This window comes from Diceros bicornis, chromosome 31, assembly GCF_020826845.1.
Source record: "Diceros bicornis minor isolate mBicDic1 chromosome 31, mDicBic1.mat.cur, whole genome shotgun sequence".
In the NCBI taxonomy this organism is placed as follows: Eukaryota; Metazoa; Chordata; class Mammalia; order Perissodactyla; family Rhinocerotidae; genus Diceros; species Diceros bicornis.
The window spans coordinates 11418514-11437768 of NC_080770.1; the positions used below are offsets into that span (position 1 = coordinate 11418514).

Here is a 19255-nt window from a genome sequence, read left to right on the forward strand (position 1 = left end):
GCAGGATGTGGCCCGCCTGTGCCCAGCCCCGCCCGCGCCTGCACTCACTGGTGCTCGATCTGGAAGTTGAGGTGCCCACTGAACCAGTCATTGAAGAAGGACTGCTCCACGTTGCAGGTGGCTGACAGCTGTGGAGGGGAAGGCGGATGAGGGGCCAGGAGTAAAAGCAGGAAGGACCTCCTTCCCATGAGGCCCAGCCTTCCCCGGGGTCTCCGGGCCGCCCCTCCATGTCATACGGTCCTGCCCGGAGTCCTCCGCCCACCCAGATTCCCTGCTCATCCCTCCCACAGATTCCTGCCAGCCTTTCTTGCTCAGCCCTGTGCTGACCAGCAGAAGGACACAAGCAGCCCCAGGGAAGCCTAGCCCAGCACTGGGTCCACTGGACAGCCACGTTTCTGGGGGCCGAGGACATGGACCTCGGTCCAGGCTCCACAGGGCTCTGGTGAGCATCTCTGCCACCCTCACCTGGCTGCTGAACCAGTCTCGGTACGGCTCGCGGTCAATCTCCATGGCGATGTGATTCATCTGCGTGACCCACACAAACCAGTGGCTTTCCAGGAACCTGAGGGGAGCACAGCTCAGCGCTGGGGCCCGTGCAGGCTTGTTCACCATGGGGCCCGGGCCATGTGGGGACAGATCCTCTCTCCCAACCCCAAGGGGCCCAGGCAGGTGCAGGGGGGCAATGCAGCCCCTGCTGAGGTGCCAGGACGTGAGGCCCAGGGCAGGAAGTGGGGACCTCTGAGCCTCTCCCCATGGGGCCCTCATGCCCAAGCCCCCATCAAGGCCAGCACTCAGCCCAGGGATTAAGCAGCAAAGCTCGTGCACCTGACGAAGTTGAGGAAAAGGATGGCTCCCAGGATGCCATAGAAAGGGACGTAGGTGATGAAGAATCGGGCATAGTAGCTGATGGCCCAGACCAGGTCCTGCAGAGAGAAGCACGATTAGACATGGGACGGCCCCACCCTCCTTGGCACTGCGCCCCGACCACAGGTGTGTACACAGCACCTCACACTCCCCGCCAGGCAATGGTGTCCAAGAAACCCCGACAGGCCTCCAGGAAGTTGGGCACCAGGCCCATTAGGCACGCGACACCCGTACGCACAGGGTGTGTGCGGCTGCCTTTGTTTCTAGGGAAAGGCTGGGCGTTTTAGCAGCAGGAAGGGGGCTGTGTGCTCTGCCCCTAGGGAAAGAAACAGGGATGGGGACCAGGAAACCTCAGGCGAGGGCAGCCAGGCCTTTCGTGGTCCTGGGAGTTCTGAAGGTGCATACACAATCCGCACATACCCCCAACACCGGGCAGCTCACCAACTGCCCTTCAGCCTTGTCCGCGCCCGTCAGCACCTGGGCTGCTCTCCAGCACGACCTCACAGGAGAGCAAAGGCTAGGGACACCATCTGTCCCCTACCTCTGGGCCCTCCCAGCGACTTTTGACACTGCTGGCCCTCTTCTCGTGCCCGATTCTCCTCCCGTCCCCTCTCCACTCCGCTCTCCCTCCCTGCCCCGCATGGGGTGGGGTAACGGGGTCCTGAGCTGACCCGTCTTCCCTCACTTCCTGGGCAAGTCCTTCCCCAGGTTGCCCCCGCTGCGCCACCCTCCATGGCAGCCTGGCCGGCAGGCTGTCTGCCTCCTCTCTGCCACCAGAGTCCATGTGCCTCCACTGGACCACAGCAGTAGCCTCCCATCAGTCTCCAGCTTTCCCTCATGCACCTGTGGCAACCAGAGTGACCTTCGTAGCACCAAGCAGCCCCCATCTCTCCCCTGCTGAGCCCTCCCATCCCACCCAGAGCAGCCAACAGAGCTCTGCAGCATCGGGAACCCCTCTCTCCTCAGTCACCCTGACCCAGCTTGTTCCCACCTGAGGGCCTTTGCACTGACTGTTTCCTCTGCTGGGAGTGCTCATGCAGTGGCTGGATCCCCCATCATTTCTCCCCAGACCCTCAGCAGGGTAGTGATCAGAGCGCAGGCTCCAGGCCAGGCTGCTGCATTAACTCCAGCCCTACTGGAATTCACCCACTAGCCATAGGTCATTTGCTTAGCTGTTCCTCGGTTCCCCATCTGCAGGATGGGGAGAGAACCCCCTACCAAGGTTCTACATGGGTTGAGTGTGTGTTGCAACAATAACTGTAGCCGGCAAGTCTGAGGCCTAAATGATTCCCATCGGTCCCTGCACCACTTTGCCACCATAGAGATCTTCCTGACATGCCAATGCGATCATTCCCCTGCCATCCTCAAAGTCATCACTGGCCTCCTTCCCCAGTGGGGATAAAGGATAAAATCCAGGGGGCTGACCTGGTGGTGTAGCAGCTAAGTTCACGTGCTCCGCTTTGGCGGCCCAGGGTTCACAGGTTCGGATCCCGGGTGCGGACCTACGCACCACTTATCAAGCCATGCTGAGGCAGCGTCCCATATACGAAGTAGAGGAGGATGGGTGCGGATGTTAGCCCAGGGCCAATCTTCCTCAGCAAAAAGAGGATGATTGGCAACAGATGTTAGCTCAGGGCTAATCTTCCTCACACACACAAAAAAGTCCAGCCCCTGGGGTAGGCTGCACAGGCCTTTCACATGCCTGCCCACCGACCCGGCCTTATCTACAGCCAGTCACCAGACCCATACGCGTCCAGCCAGGCCACGCTGCCTCCTTGCAGTGTCTGTGTCTAGGCTGGATCCACCCGGAGGCTCCTTCTGCCCTTATCTGCTCGGCAAACTCATCCTTCAATCCAGCTCTGTTCAGTTAAGCTCTACAGTCAGCAAATGCCTTCTCTATATCAAGGGCTGATTTAGGTGCTGGCAGCAAAAGGAGGTCCTTCAGAAGACAGGATTATCAAGAGATTCCTTCGATATCATATGGAAGGGGACAGATAGGGACAGGCGCGATGGGAACGACCCTGGAGTTTAGGAAAGGCCTCCATCAGGAGGTGATGCCTGGGCTGGGCTGCACCAAGCCAAGAACAGTAGGAAGGACCTTTGCAGAAGAGGCAAGGCTATGGAGAAAAGCCCAGCCAGGAGAGACCGCAGAGTGTGTGTGCCGGGGGAGGCGAGCAGGAAGGGGCTACATCTACACACAGATTCTATGTTCCATATACTCTAGTCCAAGAGCTCGAGGTGGGGGTGGGGGGCTGAAGCCAGGTCACATCTGCCTGGGGAGACTGACCTCTATCTCTCGGGAATGGAGACCCACTGAGAGCTTTAAACGACAGAGGAACACGGTCACATTTGGATCTTAAAATAGATCCCTGTCAACCGGGGATGGAGAGATGACATTATTTCAGTAGCTCAGACAGGACATGATGGAGGCCCGAACCAGGACCCACGGCACTGATGAGGGAACATTCCAGAACTATTGAGGAGGCAGAGGCAGTTGCATTTGGGGACTGCTTGGTCACAAGGAATCTAGGTTGGTCCCTGGTATTGGCGCCATCCGCTGAGTAGGAAGAAGGAGGGGAGCATCGGGGGAGGGGAGAGTCTGAAGGGCCAGCAGTGGCCCAAGGGCAAGACGTTGGGACCAACAAGGTGGTCTTTAAGGGGGTGGAAGAAGCAAATCTTACAAATTCTCCTCCTAATTTTCATCACATTCATTTATTTATTTATTTATTTATTTTTGTGAGGATGATCGGCCCTGAGCTAACATCTGCCAATCCTCCTCTTTTTGCTGAGGAAGACTGGCCCTGGGCTAACATCCGTGCCCATCTTCCTCCACTTTATATGGGACGCCGCCACAGCATGGCTTGACAAGCAGTGCCTCGGTGCACCCGCGGGATCCGAACCAGCGAACCCCGGGCCGCGGCAGTGGAGCGCGCACACTTAACCGCTTGCACCACCGGGCCGGCCCCTCATCACATTCATTTTAATTTCTTTTGTGTGTAGGTAGGGCAGTAATAAGTACCTATATATTAACGGGGGTGTATGCTTGCTTATTTGTTTTTGTGCAAAGTGATCCATGACCACAGGACCACTGGTTTCAGGGGTAGGGAGTGAAGGAGGTGCAGGGAAACAGTCAGAGAGGTGGAGGACTGCCAGCAGAGGCGGCCCCTGGAAGCCGACAGGGAGAATTTCACGAGGGAGTGGCGAGTGGTGTCACATACAGCAGACCTCCTGGAAGGGGAGGCCTGGGAAGCATCGCCAGGATGCAGCCCCTGGCAATGCTGCCTGATGAGTAAAAACCTCTCTCCTTGAAGCTCTTGGAGCACATCAACCCCTCTCCTCCAGGCCAGGGTTTCTCAACCTCCACGTGATTGGCATTTGGGGCTGGATTATTCTTCATTGCGGGGGCTGTCCTGTGCATGGTGCGATCCCCCCGGCTAGATGCCCACTAGACGCCAGTAGCACTCCATCCCCACGCCCCGAGTTGTGACCATCAAAAATGTCTCCCGATATTGCCAAACGGCCCAACAGAACCGCCCCTGTTGAGGACCGCTGCCCCAGGTCACACCTGCACTTTGCACTCAAGCTCGCTGTCACTGTGAATCAGAAAAGCACATCGCAGGGCATGCCTCCGCCCCACGCGGTCACGGTCCCCTGATCGGGGCGCTGGGTCTCATCCGCCTTGAAGCCCCAGTGCCAAGCTTGGGAGCAGTCAGGAGGCCCAGCCCTCCCGCCCAGGCTGAACCCTACTCCCTGGCAGGGGCGAGGGCAGGGCGGCCGGCTCCCCACTGCCAGGCCTGAGTGCCCTATTAAATTTCCCGGGCTCTGCCGCCTGATCCCGGTCAGGTACACAGTCCAATTTCCTTTCCTCCTGTCCCTATTTAATGCTTTGTCCCTTAGAGAATGAACACAGTAAAAAAAAAAATGATTAAATATTCATGCCAGGAGTCATCCGCCCTAAAAGCTGATTAAAACACACGCAGCAGCATCATGACCCAGCACAGCATGGCTCTCCTTCCTTTTCAGCTGTCACTGCTCCCAGCGCCCAGGTGAGCCCCGGTGGAACCAGCAGTCACCCCAGGGCACAAGATCTGGTTCAAATTTCCACCACTTAACTGATCCGGAAACTCCATCCCTCCAGCCCGTACCTGCCTCGTCGGTCAAACAAGGTTAAATGACGCGATGCAGGTGGCAGTGCTTAACTGTTCCTGGAACACAGTAAGTACTGACGAAATGCTCGCTTGGGGGAAAATAGTATGTCCCAGAAGTGAGTAGTGCAGGTTCTAGCAGCACAGGGCTGGCCAACTTCCAGACTCCCAGAGTCACAACTGCTCCCCAACCACCCCCACCGGCTCCCAAGTCAAAGTCCCCGCCCTCTTAGCAGAATCAACAGGCACGGCCCCTTTGCCCACAATTTCAATGAAAGAATGTCAGACAAAGTACTTGGAAGCCCTTAAAACGCTATACAAATACGAGGTATTGTTACTGGAGAGATGGGTGGCTGGGGTGTGGGAGGGGAAGTGCAGGACATAGCGTCAGGAGGCCTGGGTTCTAGTGCCTGACCGCCCCTTGGAGTCACCTTGGCAAGTCCCAAACTTTCAGTCTCCATATCTCCATTTATGAACCTGAGTTTAAAAAAAAAGACCAGCAATACCTACTAAGTGACTATCCACTTGGTCCCGAGGGCAGGGGTCCTGTCCTGGTGAACCCCACTCTGCCTAAAGCAGGCTCTGCCTATAGGGACTGCTGCCTCCAGGTCATTCCATCGTGGGCATATTATCCTCTTACACAGATTCACGCCTGCACGTCTACATAAAGCCATGGACCAATGCGTGCACCATGCTGTACGGCCCCTCTCTCCGGGGTCCCCTTCTCCCTCTCTGGAGGCAGAATCTGGAGATTCCGCCAAGCCTGCTGTTATGGGTGGATTGTGTCCCCTAAAATGCAGATGTTGAAGTCCTAATCCCCAGGACCTCACAACGTGATCTCATTTGGATTTAGGGTCATAGCAGATATGATTAGTTAACACAAAGTCATCAGGATGGGCCCAAATCCATTAGGGCTGGTGTCCGTATAAAAAGGGGACATTTGGACAGATACAGACACACACGGAGGAAAGATGATGTAGAGACACACAGAAGAGATGGTGGCCATCCACAAGGAGAGAGGCCCAGACCAGATCCTTCCTCACAGCCCTCAGAAGGACCCACTCCGCCAACACCTTCATCTTGGACTTCTAGCCTCCGGAACTGTGAGACAATACAATTCTGGTGTTTCACACAACTGACACTCAGTTTGTGGTACTTTATTATGCAGCCTTAGCAAACTAATACACCTGTTGTCTCAGCCAATGCCTGGCTGATTCCATTTACCAACCGGAGTGCAGTGTGACCTGGTTCACAGGGCCTTAGGGGACGCATGGGGACATGGGAGGGCAATGGCTGGAGTGGAGTCTTGGATGGGTGGGCCGAATTTGGCTCTCATCACGTTGCCTTCAGGAATTTTCTGAGGGGGCTCTGCAAAGGCAGTGGCTCTCCCAATGGACCCCACCATGAGTGGGGGGGATCTTTAGGAGTAGGGTGCTACAGCCTTGCTGGCTCCTGGCAGCCTCAGAGCACATCTCCCTTCCTGAGAGTGACAAGGCAGCCAGGCCAGGAGGAGATGCCTGGGGCCCCACAGACCCCACAGAGATGCACGGGGGCACAGTGCAGGTCCCCAGGGTCCACTCATCCCAGTCACCCTCCTCCCCCACTCCGGGCCCCCTTGACTCACCACCCAGTCTTTGCGAACGATCATGGTCTTGATGATCTGGTACTGGAAGTACGTAGGGATGAGCAGCGGAGGCCCAACTACAGGGAGAGAGCAGAGGCGCTTTGAGACGCCCTGTCTCGCCCAGCCCGGCCCGGACGACAGGGAGGAGCCGGGGGCAGAACACTGAATGTGGTGCCCAGCTCTGCAGCCCATGGGCAGAGGCAGCCGGGGGCCCTGGTGCCCGAGGATGGGGCTGGGAGCAAACAGCACGCCCACCCGGCACCCCGTACCCCGCCCAGGGATCTCTGAGGGTGGGACCCTGGGCCACTGTGTGGGACTCTCTGGGCCTCTGTGTCCCATCTGGATCAGGGGCCAGGAGGGGTTTGCTCAGGCTGGCTGCTGTGGCCCCTCCTTCTCTAACAGGTTTAGTGTCACTTTCTGGGTCTGAAAAGGTGTCAGGTGGGAGGGGGATGGACGGCCACTCTGTGGGGAGAAGGGCCCGGGGTGAGGTTGCGGGCGCCCCAGCACTCACTCAGGAAGAAGTATTCATGCTGGTGGTTGTAGGGCAGGTACTTTAGCTTCTTCTTGCCGTACTGCGGAGAGAGCAGAGACCATGAGCACTCCGCCCTCGGACCCCACCCCACCCCCGTGCCCACACCCTGCTCAGGGGGGCCTCTGCCCCTCTCCTGTCAATCCGCACCCTGGGCCCCTCAAGGCTGGGCCCCTCCAGCCCTCTGGGCTCCTGGCTGCTCTGGCTAACAGCGGCCAACATCTCCTCAGCCCTAGCTGAGTGTGCCGACCCCGAGCTGCATCCCGTGCAGGCCTCAACACAGGCACTTCCCCGAGAGCCCACAGGCCGGCGCTTCTGAAGCTGTTAAGTTCAAGGTCAAGTCATTGTCCAAGGCCACACTCAAAGTGGGCCCAGCTGGGATCTGAACCCAAGAAAGCTGACTCAGAGCCCGAGTGACAGGCACTAAATAAAAGTTTGCTGAGTGAATGAACAACTGAACAACCTACACGGGGGCACAGGCACCCAGAGGGAGCTCCTTGGTCAGTCCCCCCACCCCACTTGGAGTGAGAAAATCTCCCAGGTCACCCTGCAGAGCTCCCCGGAGAGCTCTCTCCTGCAGCAGCCAGGAGAACCCAGGTAAGGGCCTGAGGAATTGCTAACAGTCACCAGGCTGGGAGCATCACCTCCCTGGAGCCTCCTGCAATTTTCGAAAGCTAATTACTCCTCCCAGGCGGATGCTTTCCACTTGAGGACACCGGCAGGTGAGAGGAGGCCACCACATGGACTCCTCGGGCCACCCTGGGTCACCTAATCCCACCTAGGGCACCAGTTCCCTCTCCATCAGAGCCTGCATCCCTGGGCAGCCTGGTGCCCAGGCATCCTCTGTACAAAGCTGCTCAAGTCACTCAGAGCATGAGCTGGTGTGGAGCCACTGCCCCGCAGGACCAGCCTACTCTGGTCCTGCAGCCCTTTAATTCCAGGGTCCAGCCCCCTGGAGACCAGCCTACTCTGTTCCTCTGGGACTGAGACCAAAAGATGCTGCTCGCAGGGTGGTATCTGCTCCTCTTGCTTGCGATGCTGGGAGTGTGTGCGGAGCCCAGGTCAGGACTCTGCTTCTCACCAGCACCGAGACCCTGCACAGGTCACTTAGCCCCTTTTGCTTCATTTGGCATCCAAGCCGCTGGTTGTTAAGAGGAGCCAATGAGAACATGGGTATAAGTGCCAGGCGCTGACCCCTGGGACAGTATCCCTCGTCCACCCTTCCCCGGGTCAGAAGGCCGGGGCCATCCTCCTCCAACGGTGTCCGTTCCTACTTATCACAGTCAGGAGATCAAAGCAAGTTAGAGATGGGGAAACCCTGGATGACGTGTAGGTCGGAGCCCCTGTTCTCCTGGTGAGAACACAGAGAGGGAAGTGATTGTTGAAATCATAGGGACGGCCCATGGACTCCATGAGGACGGGCCCTGGGTGGGAGCAAAGCCCAGCCTGTCCTCAGGACATGCATCTTGACGTCAGCGGCCACAGTCATGGCACACCTGGCCAAAGCACCACCAAAATCGATCCCTTTGTTCCGTGTGGCCTCCTGCGCCTTGGCAGGGGTCTCAATGGTCCCCAGAACGTGCGTCCATTTGCAGGAAGGCTGTCATTAAGGCCAGGATCGAGGCTGGCCTTGGAGAGATCCTAGCCAGGGAGGCCTCAGAGGCAGTCTTGGATGATTTCCCAGGGAGGGGAGGGGCGGGGGGCACCCCCTGAGTGGCCAGTCTTGGGGGAAGTACAGCTTCCCAGGGTCCCAGAGAGCATGTGGCCACAGAACAGGCCCCTGGATCCTGCTCTAAGCTCCTCCCAGAAGCCAGGAAACAGGCCCACAGGCACAGCATTTGTCACAGGCTGCCCCAGCCCTGGACAGGAGCCCTCCCCACATCTCTGCCCCACGGTCATCCCAGGGGACCGCCCCAGGCCCAGAGGACCCTCTCAGGTTAGTCAGGCTCTACTTGGGAGTGAGCAGCCCAGGCAGGTCAGCAGAGACCAGAGGATCCCCATGGAAGGACTTAGAGGTGGCCGATCTGCTGGGGGCACCTGGAGAGTTTGTTTGAAGCTGCATTTGCACAGCAAGCACATTTTTCATTGATTTATGGTGACCTTTAGGGGGGTGACAGAGATTACAGGGGCTGATCCTCCCCCAGCTGCTGGCTCCCATGTGCGCCCCTTCCATGCCCCACACTGTCGGGCAGGAGTCAATGAACCCCTCCCCCGGGCAGCGGAGGCCTTCCCATCAGCCTCTGCGGGTTCCCAGGCTTCGGGAGGCAGGGACTTGGGATTCGGAAACAATTTATTTGAGCAAATTTCTCCCCCCACCCGAGCTTTGGGCTCCTTATTTGCAAAGTGGAGGTACGATGGGTACTTCATAGGGTTGTTGAGGGACATGAAGTGGCTATAAAAGCCCTTTGGGGTTGTGAACAAAAGGTTAGCCAGGTCACGCGTGCACCTGTGTGTGGTGACACACTGAGACGTCACTGCACGTCTGTGCCCATCTTGGTGACCTCAGTCGGGGCAACGGCAAGGTCATCTGTCAGCGTACGACTGACCCACAGCTCTCGCTTCCCTCTGGCTCGGGGGTACCAGGCCCGGCATGTGGCTGACTTGCCAGCTCTTGTCTTTCACACACTTGGTTCTTCGCCAACACCTAGCCACACAAGTCATGGGCGCAGGGAAGGGATGGGGAGAGGTATTTTAGAATGCACCAAGCTAGGAGAAGGAGCTCCTGGCTTCTTAACTCATCAGAAAACTGCAGTCATCCTGCAAACACATTTCCCCAAGTGCCCACCAGGTGGTGACCCTGGGCAGGGTCCCACAGGACGCGGAAGCCCCACTTTGGAGCCGGACAGCCTGGGTTTGGAAGGTGTCAATGCCTTTTCTAGCTGTCACCTTGAGCATAGCTCTCTCAGCCTTAGTGGTTCCATCTATAAGATGGGTTTGATGATTGCTCCTGACTCACAGTTAAGCAAGGATGAAGTGATGTCCTGCACGCAGTGTTGGGCCCACAGACTCATTCAAAGAGTCTGCCTTCCTCCCCACTGGGGGCCACAGGGCCTGGAGGACCCTCCTCCAAGAGAGTCCTCATCGCACACCGGGAGAAAACTGGGCGGCGGGGCCGTCATATGGGAGACTCAAGGAAGACAGAGGGTGCTCTCACTCAGGCGATAGTACGGGTGGCTTGTGTGTCGAGACCCCCAGAAGGAGATGGTGGCACACGCAGGGCTCACTCTGACGTGTTCCCAAGCCCAGGCTGATAGGGGACGCAGGCCAAGGGCAGAGGGAGGGGGAGCGCTGCCAGCCCTGGTGGCCTGGGTTTCTGGAGGCCCACGACCCTTGGCCCCGGCCAGGCTGACCCTCCTGTGCTCAGCTTCTCCACGGACCACAAGGCGAGGCTTGGATTATGGGCTGAGGGGGTGCCAGGGGCATATGCAGGGAACTTTTGAGCTTTGGAACAAAATGTCTAAGGAATGACAAGGGCCTTCCTTGTCCGTTCGGGGGTGGGGGAGGGGAGTTGTCACAAAGCCCAGTCCTTGCCTCTGGGAATGAGCAAACTCAGAGAGAGAAAGGAGCAACATGGCCACACTAGGCATGCGCAGAATAGAAGAGCCCAGACCACGGACCCTGAGAGGAGGGCCATGGTGGCTCCAAGGGAGGACTAGTCACTTTGGCCTGTTCACGAAGGTCTGCCTGGAGCAGGAAGCCTGGAGGGTCAGCTGAGGTCAGGCAGAGCATCCCAGATGGGCAGAAAAGTGGAACCTGAGACAGGGAGGCGGAAACACTCCTGGCTTCTGCGAGCCCCCTGGCAGTGCTACAGGGATAATGGCCTCCCGTTCCCTCCACCATATGGGGAAAAAAAGAAAGAAATGAGCGAAACAAGACCGGCACTGACATCACCACTATTTAATTCTGTTCTGGAAGTTCCAGTAATGTCATAAAACCCAAACCAGAAATAAGAGTGTGACGCTATGAAAAAGGGAGTCTAAATATGCGTTATTTTCGGGCCAGCCCGTGGCGTAGCGGTTAAGTGCGCACGCTCCACTGCTGGTGGCCCAGGTTCGGATCCTTGGCACGCACCGATGCACCGTGTGTGAGGTCATGCTGTGGCGGTGTCCCACATAAAGTGGAGGAAGATGGGCACGGATGTTAGCCCAGGGCCGGTCTTTCTCAGCAAAAAGAGGAGGATTGGCATGGATGTTAGCTCAGGGCTGATCTTCCTCACAAAAAAAAAAAAAAATCGTTATTTTCAAGGATATGATTATGCCCCCAGGAAACCTGAAAGAACCAACAGAAAAACAACTAGAATCATGAAGAGACATAATGGACACTAGTTGGACATAACTAGCCAAACAGCAACAGCTTTCCTGAATACCGGAGAAACCCCAATCCTAATGACAAAAATAGAAAATAGCTACGAAAAAATTGAAAAAGAAACATTCACAAGACATATAAAGGAAAGAGTAAAGCCGTTCCAAGAGAGACAAAAGGAGACGAGTGAATGGAGACAGACATCTGATTCCTGGAGGGAAAGGCTGACCACAACAACGTAAATTCTTTCTAGAAGAGGAAAGCCTGCTACAAGCTTACAGTGAGTTAGTACGTGCCAAGGATGGATCGCTGTGATGCCCAAGTCACCCAGACAGCGTCCCGTGGGAGGACAGACAGCCCAGACCAGGCGCTTGCTCTGCCACACAGAAGTGGTGTTGTGGCCCATTGGGGGAAAACTGTCTGACTCCAGAGGAATCTGAAAGTGGAACACCATCTTACCCAAGTCCCATTTGGCAAAAGTTAAAACAACCAAAAGTGAAACCACAAAACCCTGAAAATAATACGTATGAAGAACTTTCTGAGTATAAAAGAAATGAGGGGAAAAAATGAATACATCTTGCTACATAAAACAAACAAAATCCTCCCAGAAGTCATAAATAAGACCAAAACGAAGAAAACTAACTGGGAAAGGGGCTTCACTGTGAGACCCTCTGCAGCCGTCTGGCTGGGCTGGTTGGTTCATCTGTGCCTGGAGATAGGAGCCCTGGCCTCTTGGCTCTGGAGGCCAAAGACTGACTCAAGATCCCTAGGCCTGGCTGCCCAGGGCCGGTGGGTGGGCCTGGTATGGTGTGTGGGCCTGGCACGGGGAAAGCGCCATCACACTCATTGTCACCAGAGTCCCTTCCAGGTCAGCATGGTCCTGTGGACACAAGGGCGCAGCTCAACGAGGAACCCAGAAACAATCGGCCTTTTCTTTCCCCCATGAGTGTGTGAGAGAGGAAGATTTCCACGAACACTGTGGCCCTGGCCATGGTCTTTCAAATGCCATTAGTAACTGGATAACCAGATGCCCTAAACCTCACCGCCCCACCCCCCCGCCCAAAAGCTGGGATCCGAGAAGTGTCTAGGGAGAGGAGATGTTGGAAGAGGCTTCACTGGCCACCACACAGAGAGGAAAGATGCCTTCTTGCCAGCATAGCTGGTGAGACTAGATTTTGCTGTCAAGGACACAGACAACATCTGTCAGGACAGCCAACAGCTCGACATGAAGCCTCACAGAGAAAGAGAAGCCTTTGTCTTCGCTTATCAGAAGGCCCCATGTTAATCAGTTCTGCTATCTGGACACCTCGAATCAAAGCTAGCAAACTGTTTCCTAGAAGAAAAACACCAGCATGTACTTTGGCAGAGAACAAAACCCCTGCCTGGCCAGACAGGTTCCATGCTTCCAAAGTACTGAATTTTGGCTAATTTCCCCTGAATGGTCAATGTTACAGAAAACCCATGTTTCTGCTCAGATATTCTCTCGGGTGGAAATGAAACGGGACAGACGGGGTACAAACCAGAAGTGGAGGAACAGGCTTTCTCCTCTCCTTGTTCCAGGGCTTGGAGGCCAACGCTGCTGGGAATAGAACTAAATTTAAGTCTCTGCTCTTGCTGAGTGGAAACGTGCCTCACTCAGCAAATGCTCATTGAGCCCTACACTGTGATGCTGAAGATCTGCATAAAAACAACAAGGATCTCCTAAACTTTGGTTTACATCAGCCATGTATTTCCAAAAAGCAAACCAAATGAAGATTTCTTTTTTTTGGTAAATGGAACCCTAACATAAAAGCTCTACTTTTTTTTTTTTTTTTTTGCTGGAGAAGATTTGCCCTAAGCTAACATGTGTTGCCAATCTTCCTCTTTCTTTTCTTTTTTTATGTGAGCTGCCACCACAGCATGGCCACTGATAGATGAATAGTGTGGCTCTGTGCCCAGAAACCAAACCCAGGGCACCAAAGCAGAGCACGCTGAACTTTAACCATTAGGCCATCGGGGCTGGCCCATAGAGGCTCTACATTTTTAAAAAATGTGTTAAATGAGGTCATTATTTAAATTCTTGAAAGCACTGGGGGTGCTTTTACTAAAAGGAAATTAAGAATTGGAAAACACCAAACTTTCCTGTCTTACACAACAGCGTGGGTTACGTTATAGTGGAGAAATACAACAGAGCACTGGACAGCCCCAGGTGGAGGCAACATACCGTAACTCTGGGAAAGAGGTCCATGTTTGGTGAACTGGCAAGGTGCAGAATAGAATATGTCTTAATAGAATAAGTTTTTTTTGTTTTTAAAGAATTTATCTTTGCCTTTGCTTGTTTGTTCTTTCTTTTGAGGAAGAGTGGCCCTGCGTTAACATCTGTTGCCAATCTTCCTTTTTTTTTTTTTCCTCCCCAAAGCCCCAGTACATAGTTGTATATCATAGTTGTACAGTTGTAGCTCTTCTATGTGGGACGCCGCCTCAGCATGGCTTGATGAGCGGTGAGTAGGTCCGCGCCCAGGATCTGAACTGGCAAACCCTGGGGAGTGGAACGTGTGAACTGAACTGCTACGCCACCAGGACGGCCCCAAGTTTTTGTTTTTAAAAAACAGATATATGCACGTTTATATGCACACACACACACACAAAATATTTGGAAAGATATATAGCGTGTTGTCAACAGTGGTCACCCTCAGGGGCATGACATTTGGGCAAAGGAGGGATGGTGGAAATAATAGGAGATTCATTTTCAAATTTTGTATATTTCTGTGCTATTTAAATGCTTATGACAGGGCCGGCCCCGTGGCTTGGCGGTTGGGTGCGCGCGCTCTGCTGTTGGCGGCCCGGGTTTGGATCCCGGGTGCGCGCCGACGCGCCGCTTCTCCGGCCATGCTGGGGCCGCGTCCCACGTGCAGCGGCTAGAGGGATGTGCAGCTGTGACATGCAACTATCTGCTGGGGCTTTGGGGGGAAAAAATAAATAAAATTAAAAAAAAAAATGCTTATGACAGGCATGTTCTCTATTTATAATAAAAAAATGTACTAATATTAAAATAAGGCAGTATGGTAGGGCAGAAGGAAATGGCCTCGCCGTCAGATCTGGGGCCTCGTCTGGCCCCTAAACTCGGTGACCCTGAACACATCCCCTCCTCCCACTTTGTCATCTTTTGGTGAAGCGGGTCGGACCAGGTGCCGAGGTCCCTCCCAACTTCGAGGACCGTGACTCTCCAAATAAAGTTTCCTTGAGCTGGCCTTTGGGAACCAAGCTTGAGCCCTGGAATTGTACTTTCCTGCTGAACTGACACCAGATTTCCCTCTGCCCTGGGAAGACACAAGCCAGGAAATGCTCTTTCCCGGCAGGTGGAAGGGAGGGAGGGGGGCATCTAACACTCTGATGAGGAGCTGCATCCATTAGTTACACATGAGACCATTCCATATAAATTCCAGCTTGAATAATTCAGGGCGTCCTGGAAAGGTTTCCACGTAAACATGAGACACAGATGCATCTGGCTGAATATCCACTCTACCCTACAGGATTCCTTCGCTGCTCCCCGCTCAGGCCAACACTTCCTATGTCAACACCATCCCCTTCGTTGTACCTCAATGGGCTGCCATTCGCCCAGGACAAACACATGCAGCATGTTCACATCTGGATCCTTGTAGAAGATGTTGGGCTTGGCGTGATGCTGGAAGTGGCGATGGTTCCACCAGTTGGCCGAGGCACCCTGTGAGGGAGAAATGCGGGTGAGCAGTGCAGACTGCCAGGGGACCTGAGCTCATCTGACAGACCCTACTCAGGACCAGTTCCTAGTACCTCCAACGTTCAGAGCCAACTTTTTATTACTCACAGGGCCTCGGGCCCTGGAAGTCAGAACGTGGCCCTGCCAGTACTCAGTCCACAGTGCTAGACAGCCCCTGGGGCCAGGACTTCTGAATGAAGCCAAGTCACTCCATCCCTCCAGGCCTGTTTCCCCATAAGATGGCGATGACGGGCAAGAAGTGCTGGGGACGGACCAGCGGCAAGCACTTCAGCGGGTGTGGAGTTGGTCTCTGCACTCCACCAACGCCAGGTGTGAGCCTCCACGCCCCTTATCCTCTACACATCTCCTGTGTGACCGTGTTGTGCAAGGAGTTGGGGTTCCAGGGACAGTAAGAAGTGGCCCTTACCATGTGACCCAGCCTTCCACTCCTAGGTGCATACCCAAGAGAAATGGAAACACAGCCACACAAAAACTTGTACACAGATGTTCCCAGCTGCATTATTCAAAATATCCAAAAAGTGGAAACAACTCAAATGTCCATCAGCTGATGAATGGATAAATAAAATGGGATAGATCCACACAACAGAATACTGTTTGGCCATGCCATTAAAAGGAATGAAGTCCTGACACATGCTACAACATGGATGAACCTTGAAAACATTATGCTACGTGGAAGAAGCCAGTCACAAAGGACCACATATTGTACGATTCCATTTATAAGAAATGCTCAGAGGGCCGGCCCCGTGGCTTAGCGGTTAAGTGCTCACGCTCCGCTGCTGGCGGCCCGGAGTTCGGATCCCGGGTGCGCACCGACGCACCGCTTCTCAGGCCATGCTGAGGCCGCATCCCACGTACAGCAACTAGAAGGATGTGCAGCTATGACACACAACTATCTACTGGGGCTTTTGGGGAAAAATAAATAAATAAATAAAAATTAAAAAAAAAAAAGAAATGCTCAGAATAGAGACATCTATAGAGATAGAGAGATTAATGATTGCCTAGAACTAGGGTTGGGGGTGGATGGGAGGGATGCAGGGGTTGGGAGGTGATGGCTGAAGTGTGGAATTTCTTTTTGGGGATGATGAAGATGTCCCAAAATTGTGACAACGGTGCATAAATCTGTGAATATACTACAAGTCATTGGTTTGTACACTTTCAATGGGTGACTTGTATAGCATGTGAATCATATCTCAATCAAGGTTTGTCAAAAAAAACAAAAAAGAGGACCACAAGTGGTCCCTGCTCTCGGAAGGCCCATGGAGTGGTTGGCAAGAGACAACCCGACAGCCAGACACATTGAGAACAGAGTCACATCACGCCCAAAAAGCTCTAGGGAGAGCTTAATAAACAATCGCCAACATAAACAGGTGAGAGCTTCCTGGTTCTAACATGTAAATATAAAATTACTATTCTAGGAGACAAGAAGTATTACATGAGTATTTATTTCAAGGCCACGAATTTCTGTCTCACCAGCTCAAGCTCCTGACACATTTCGAGGGCCTGTTCCTCCACAAAGTTGCCCAGTGATGCACAGAAAGAAACTAACTTTTTTTTTTTTTTGGTGAGGAAGATCGGCTCTGAGCTAACATCTATTGCCAATCCTCCTCCTTTTTTTTTTTTCCCCACAAAGCCCCAGCAGATAGTTGTATGTCATAGTTGCACATCCTTCTAGTTGCTGTATGTGGGACGCGGCCTCAGCACGGCTGGAGAAGCGGTGCGTCGGTGCGCGCCCGGGATCCAAACCCGGGCTGCCAGTAGCAGAGCGCGAGCACGTAATCGCTAAGCCACGGGCCGGCCCGAAACTAACTTTTCTGACTCTTCAGCATGAGGACTTGACTGATGAACTGCTGCTGAGTCAATCTATGCTTTGGCCGAGGGTCTGTCCATCTACAGAAAGACGGATTTGCTAAAACAAATATTTTACTTGGAAGATGCTTTTGGCAACAAACACGGTCTCTGGACACCAACAGCCATGGGCGGGAATAGCTATGTGCAGCTGTGGCCTTTGCGGTGACCTCAGGCCCCTGTAAGCAGGCGGGCCTCAAAAGCCATCAGAGCAAAAAGATGTCGGCCAGTGAGAGCTTAGAGGATTCGGGAATCAGATGACACATTCACCTTATTAGCCAAAGTAACCAAATTCCTGCAAAGAACGAAATGGAAAAGTCCCTGGCACAAAAATATGAAGGGGCAAGGCATGTTATGAGTAAGTATGATGTTTAGAATACACTCACCAAGAGATGTTTGTCGAATGAATAAATGAAGGAGAGAAAGGTGGGCTGTGAGCACCATGGGGATGAGTCAGTGAGGTGGGGCCATCCCTGCACTAGGGGTTGGATGTAATGACAAAACATTTTTTGGTGGTACTATTCCGCTGTTGTGATTCTCTTCCATTTTTCTCCGCTAGGCAAAGCCCTACTTATCCTTCATGAACCCTTCCTTCCCGGGCACCACAAAGCCCTGCCTGCCCGGGAACAATGGCCCAGCCCTTGTGTTCTCGAAATGCGGTACCAATGCTGCCTGCCCTGGGGATGAAGTGGGGAAAGAGAGGGAGCTGTTGTCGAGTGAGGGAGAGCTGAGCATCACACCACACGGAGATGGGGCTGAGGGAGCTGGGGAAGTTGCTGGAGGCCGCTCAGAAGGACTGCACTCAGTCCACAGGCTGGGCAGGAGGGGGCCAGGCAGAATGAGGGTGCTCTTCTGCCAGAGGGAAGAGCCTCGGTGAAGGCCTTGGGGGATGAGGGGAGTGGGAATGTGGACTGTTCTAGAAGCCAAAGGAAGGCCCCTCGGTTGGGCCAGAGACACAGGACCGCAGCCAGTAGTGCTGTGCTGAGCCACATCAGAGCCTGAGGAGAAAGGAAAAATGTGCACCCTGGCTTTAGCAGATGCCAACTCCTCCACAATATTTTCAAAATCTACTTTTTGTCTCATCTTGTTTTCAACTGAGAGAACTGCCAAGTCTGACGACATCTCTCAAGCAAGTGACGATCTTAAATAATTTTCAATTATCTTAAACTGAAGTCAAATAATAAATTCTGGGGCCGGCCCCGTGGCTTAGCGGTTACGTGTGCGCGCTCCGCTACTGGCGGCCCGGGTTCGGATCCCGGGCGCGCACTGACGCACGGCTTCTCCGGCCATGCTGAGGCCACGTCCCACATACAGCAACTAGAAGGATGTGCAACTATGACATACAACTATCTACTGGGGCTTTGGGGGAAAAAAAAGGAGGAGGAGGATTGGCAATGGATGTTAGCTCAGGGCCGGTCTTCCTCAGCAAAAAGAGGAGGATTGGCATGAATGTTAGCTCAGGGCTGATCTTCCTCACAAAAAATAAATAAATAAATAAACAAACAAATTGTTTCAGTATAAATAGTATATTTAAACTCAATGTTAGGACTCTCAATACACCAACTTTCCAATTGTTAAATATTTTTCAGCTACTTTAATGTTGTGGGGGAAAAAAATCAACCACTAAAAAAATATATACAAACATGTATATAGGGGCACAAATTTTTCCTTGTGCCTCAGGTTCCCGTATGGCTCAGCGCAGTCTTAATCTTTATTTAAAATGTTGATATTTTGTTCATTGTGGATTGTTTTTTTGCATTAATTTTGTTTGAAAATACAGTTGGTCCTCCGTATCTGCGGGTTCTGCATCCGGGGATTCAACCAACCTCGGATCAGAACCTACAATGGTTGTGTCTCGACTGAACATGTATAGACTTTTTCTCCTTGTCCTTATTCCCTAAATAATACAGTATAACACCTGTTTACATAGCATTTACATTATATGAGTTATTTTAAGTAATCTAGAGATGATTTAAAGGATACATGAGGATGTGTGTAGGTTATATGTAAATATGATGCCCTTTTATATAAGGGACTTGAGTATCTGTGGATTTTGGTATCTGAGGTGGGTCTTGGAACCAATCCCCTTCAGATACCAACGGACGACTATTTTGCACTAAAATGTTCCTTATCTCTATTACTCAGTTTTTTTTGGTGTCCCTTTCAATTCTGCGCTGGAGGCAAATGCCTCACTCGCCTTACCCTGG

At 53.4% G+C, this 19255-nt stretch overlaps 1 protein-coding gene across 2 annotated transcripts in view; it reads right to left on the reverse strand.

Moving 5' to 3' along the window:
* FADS2 (fatty acid desaturase 2) overlaps positions 1-19255 on the reverse strand; it is a 35499-nt gene that overhangs the window by 3408 nt on the left and 12836 nt on the right. For both annotated transcript variants that reach the window (XM_058526699.1, XM_058526698.1), the window contains exons 5-10: positions 15042-15167; positions 7145-7205; positions 6634-6710; positions 826-923; positions 466-562; positions 49-128 (exon numbers count right to left, since the gene is read on the reverse strand). In XM_058526699.1, coding sequence (XP_058382682.1) covers positions 49-128; positions 466-562; positions 826-923; positions 6634-6710; positions 7145-7205; positions 15042-15167 — 539 coding nt within the window. The remainder of the gene's footprint in view (positions 1-48; positions 129-465; positions 563-825; positions 924-6633; positions 6711-7144; positions 7206-15041; positions 15168-19255) is intronic.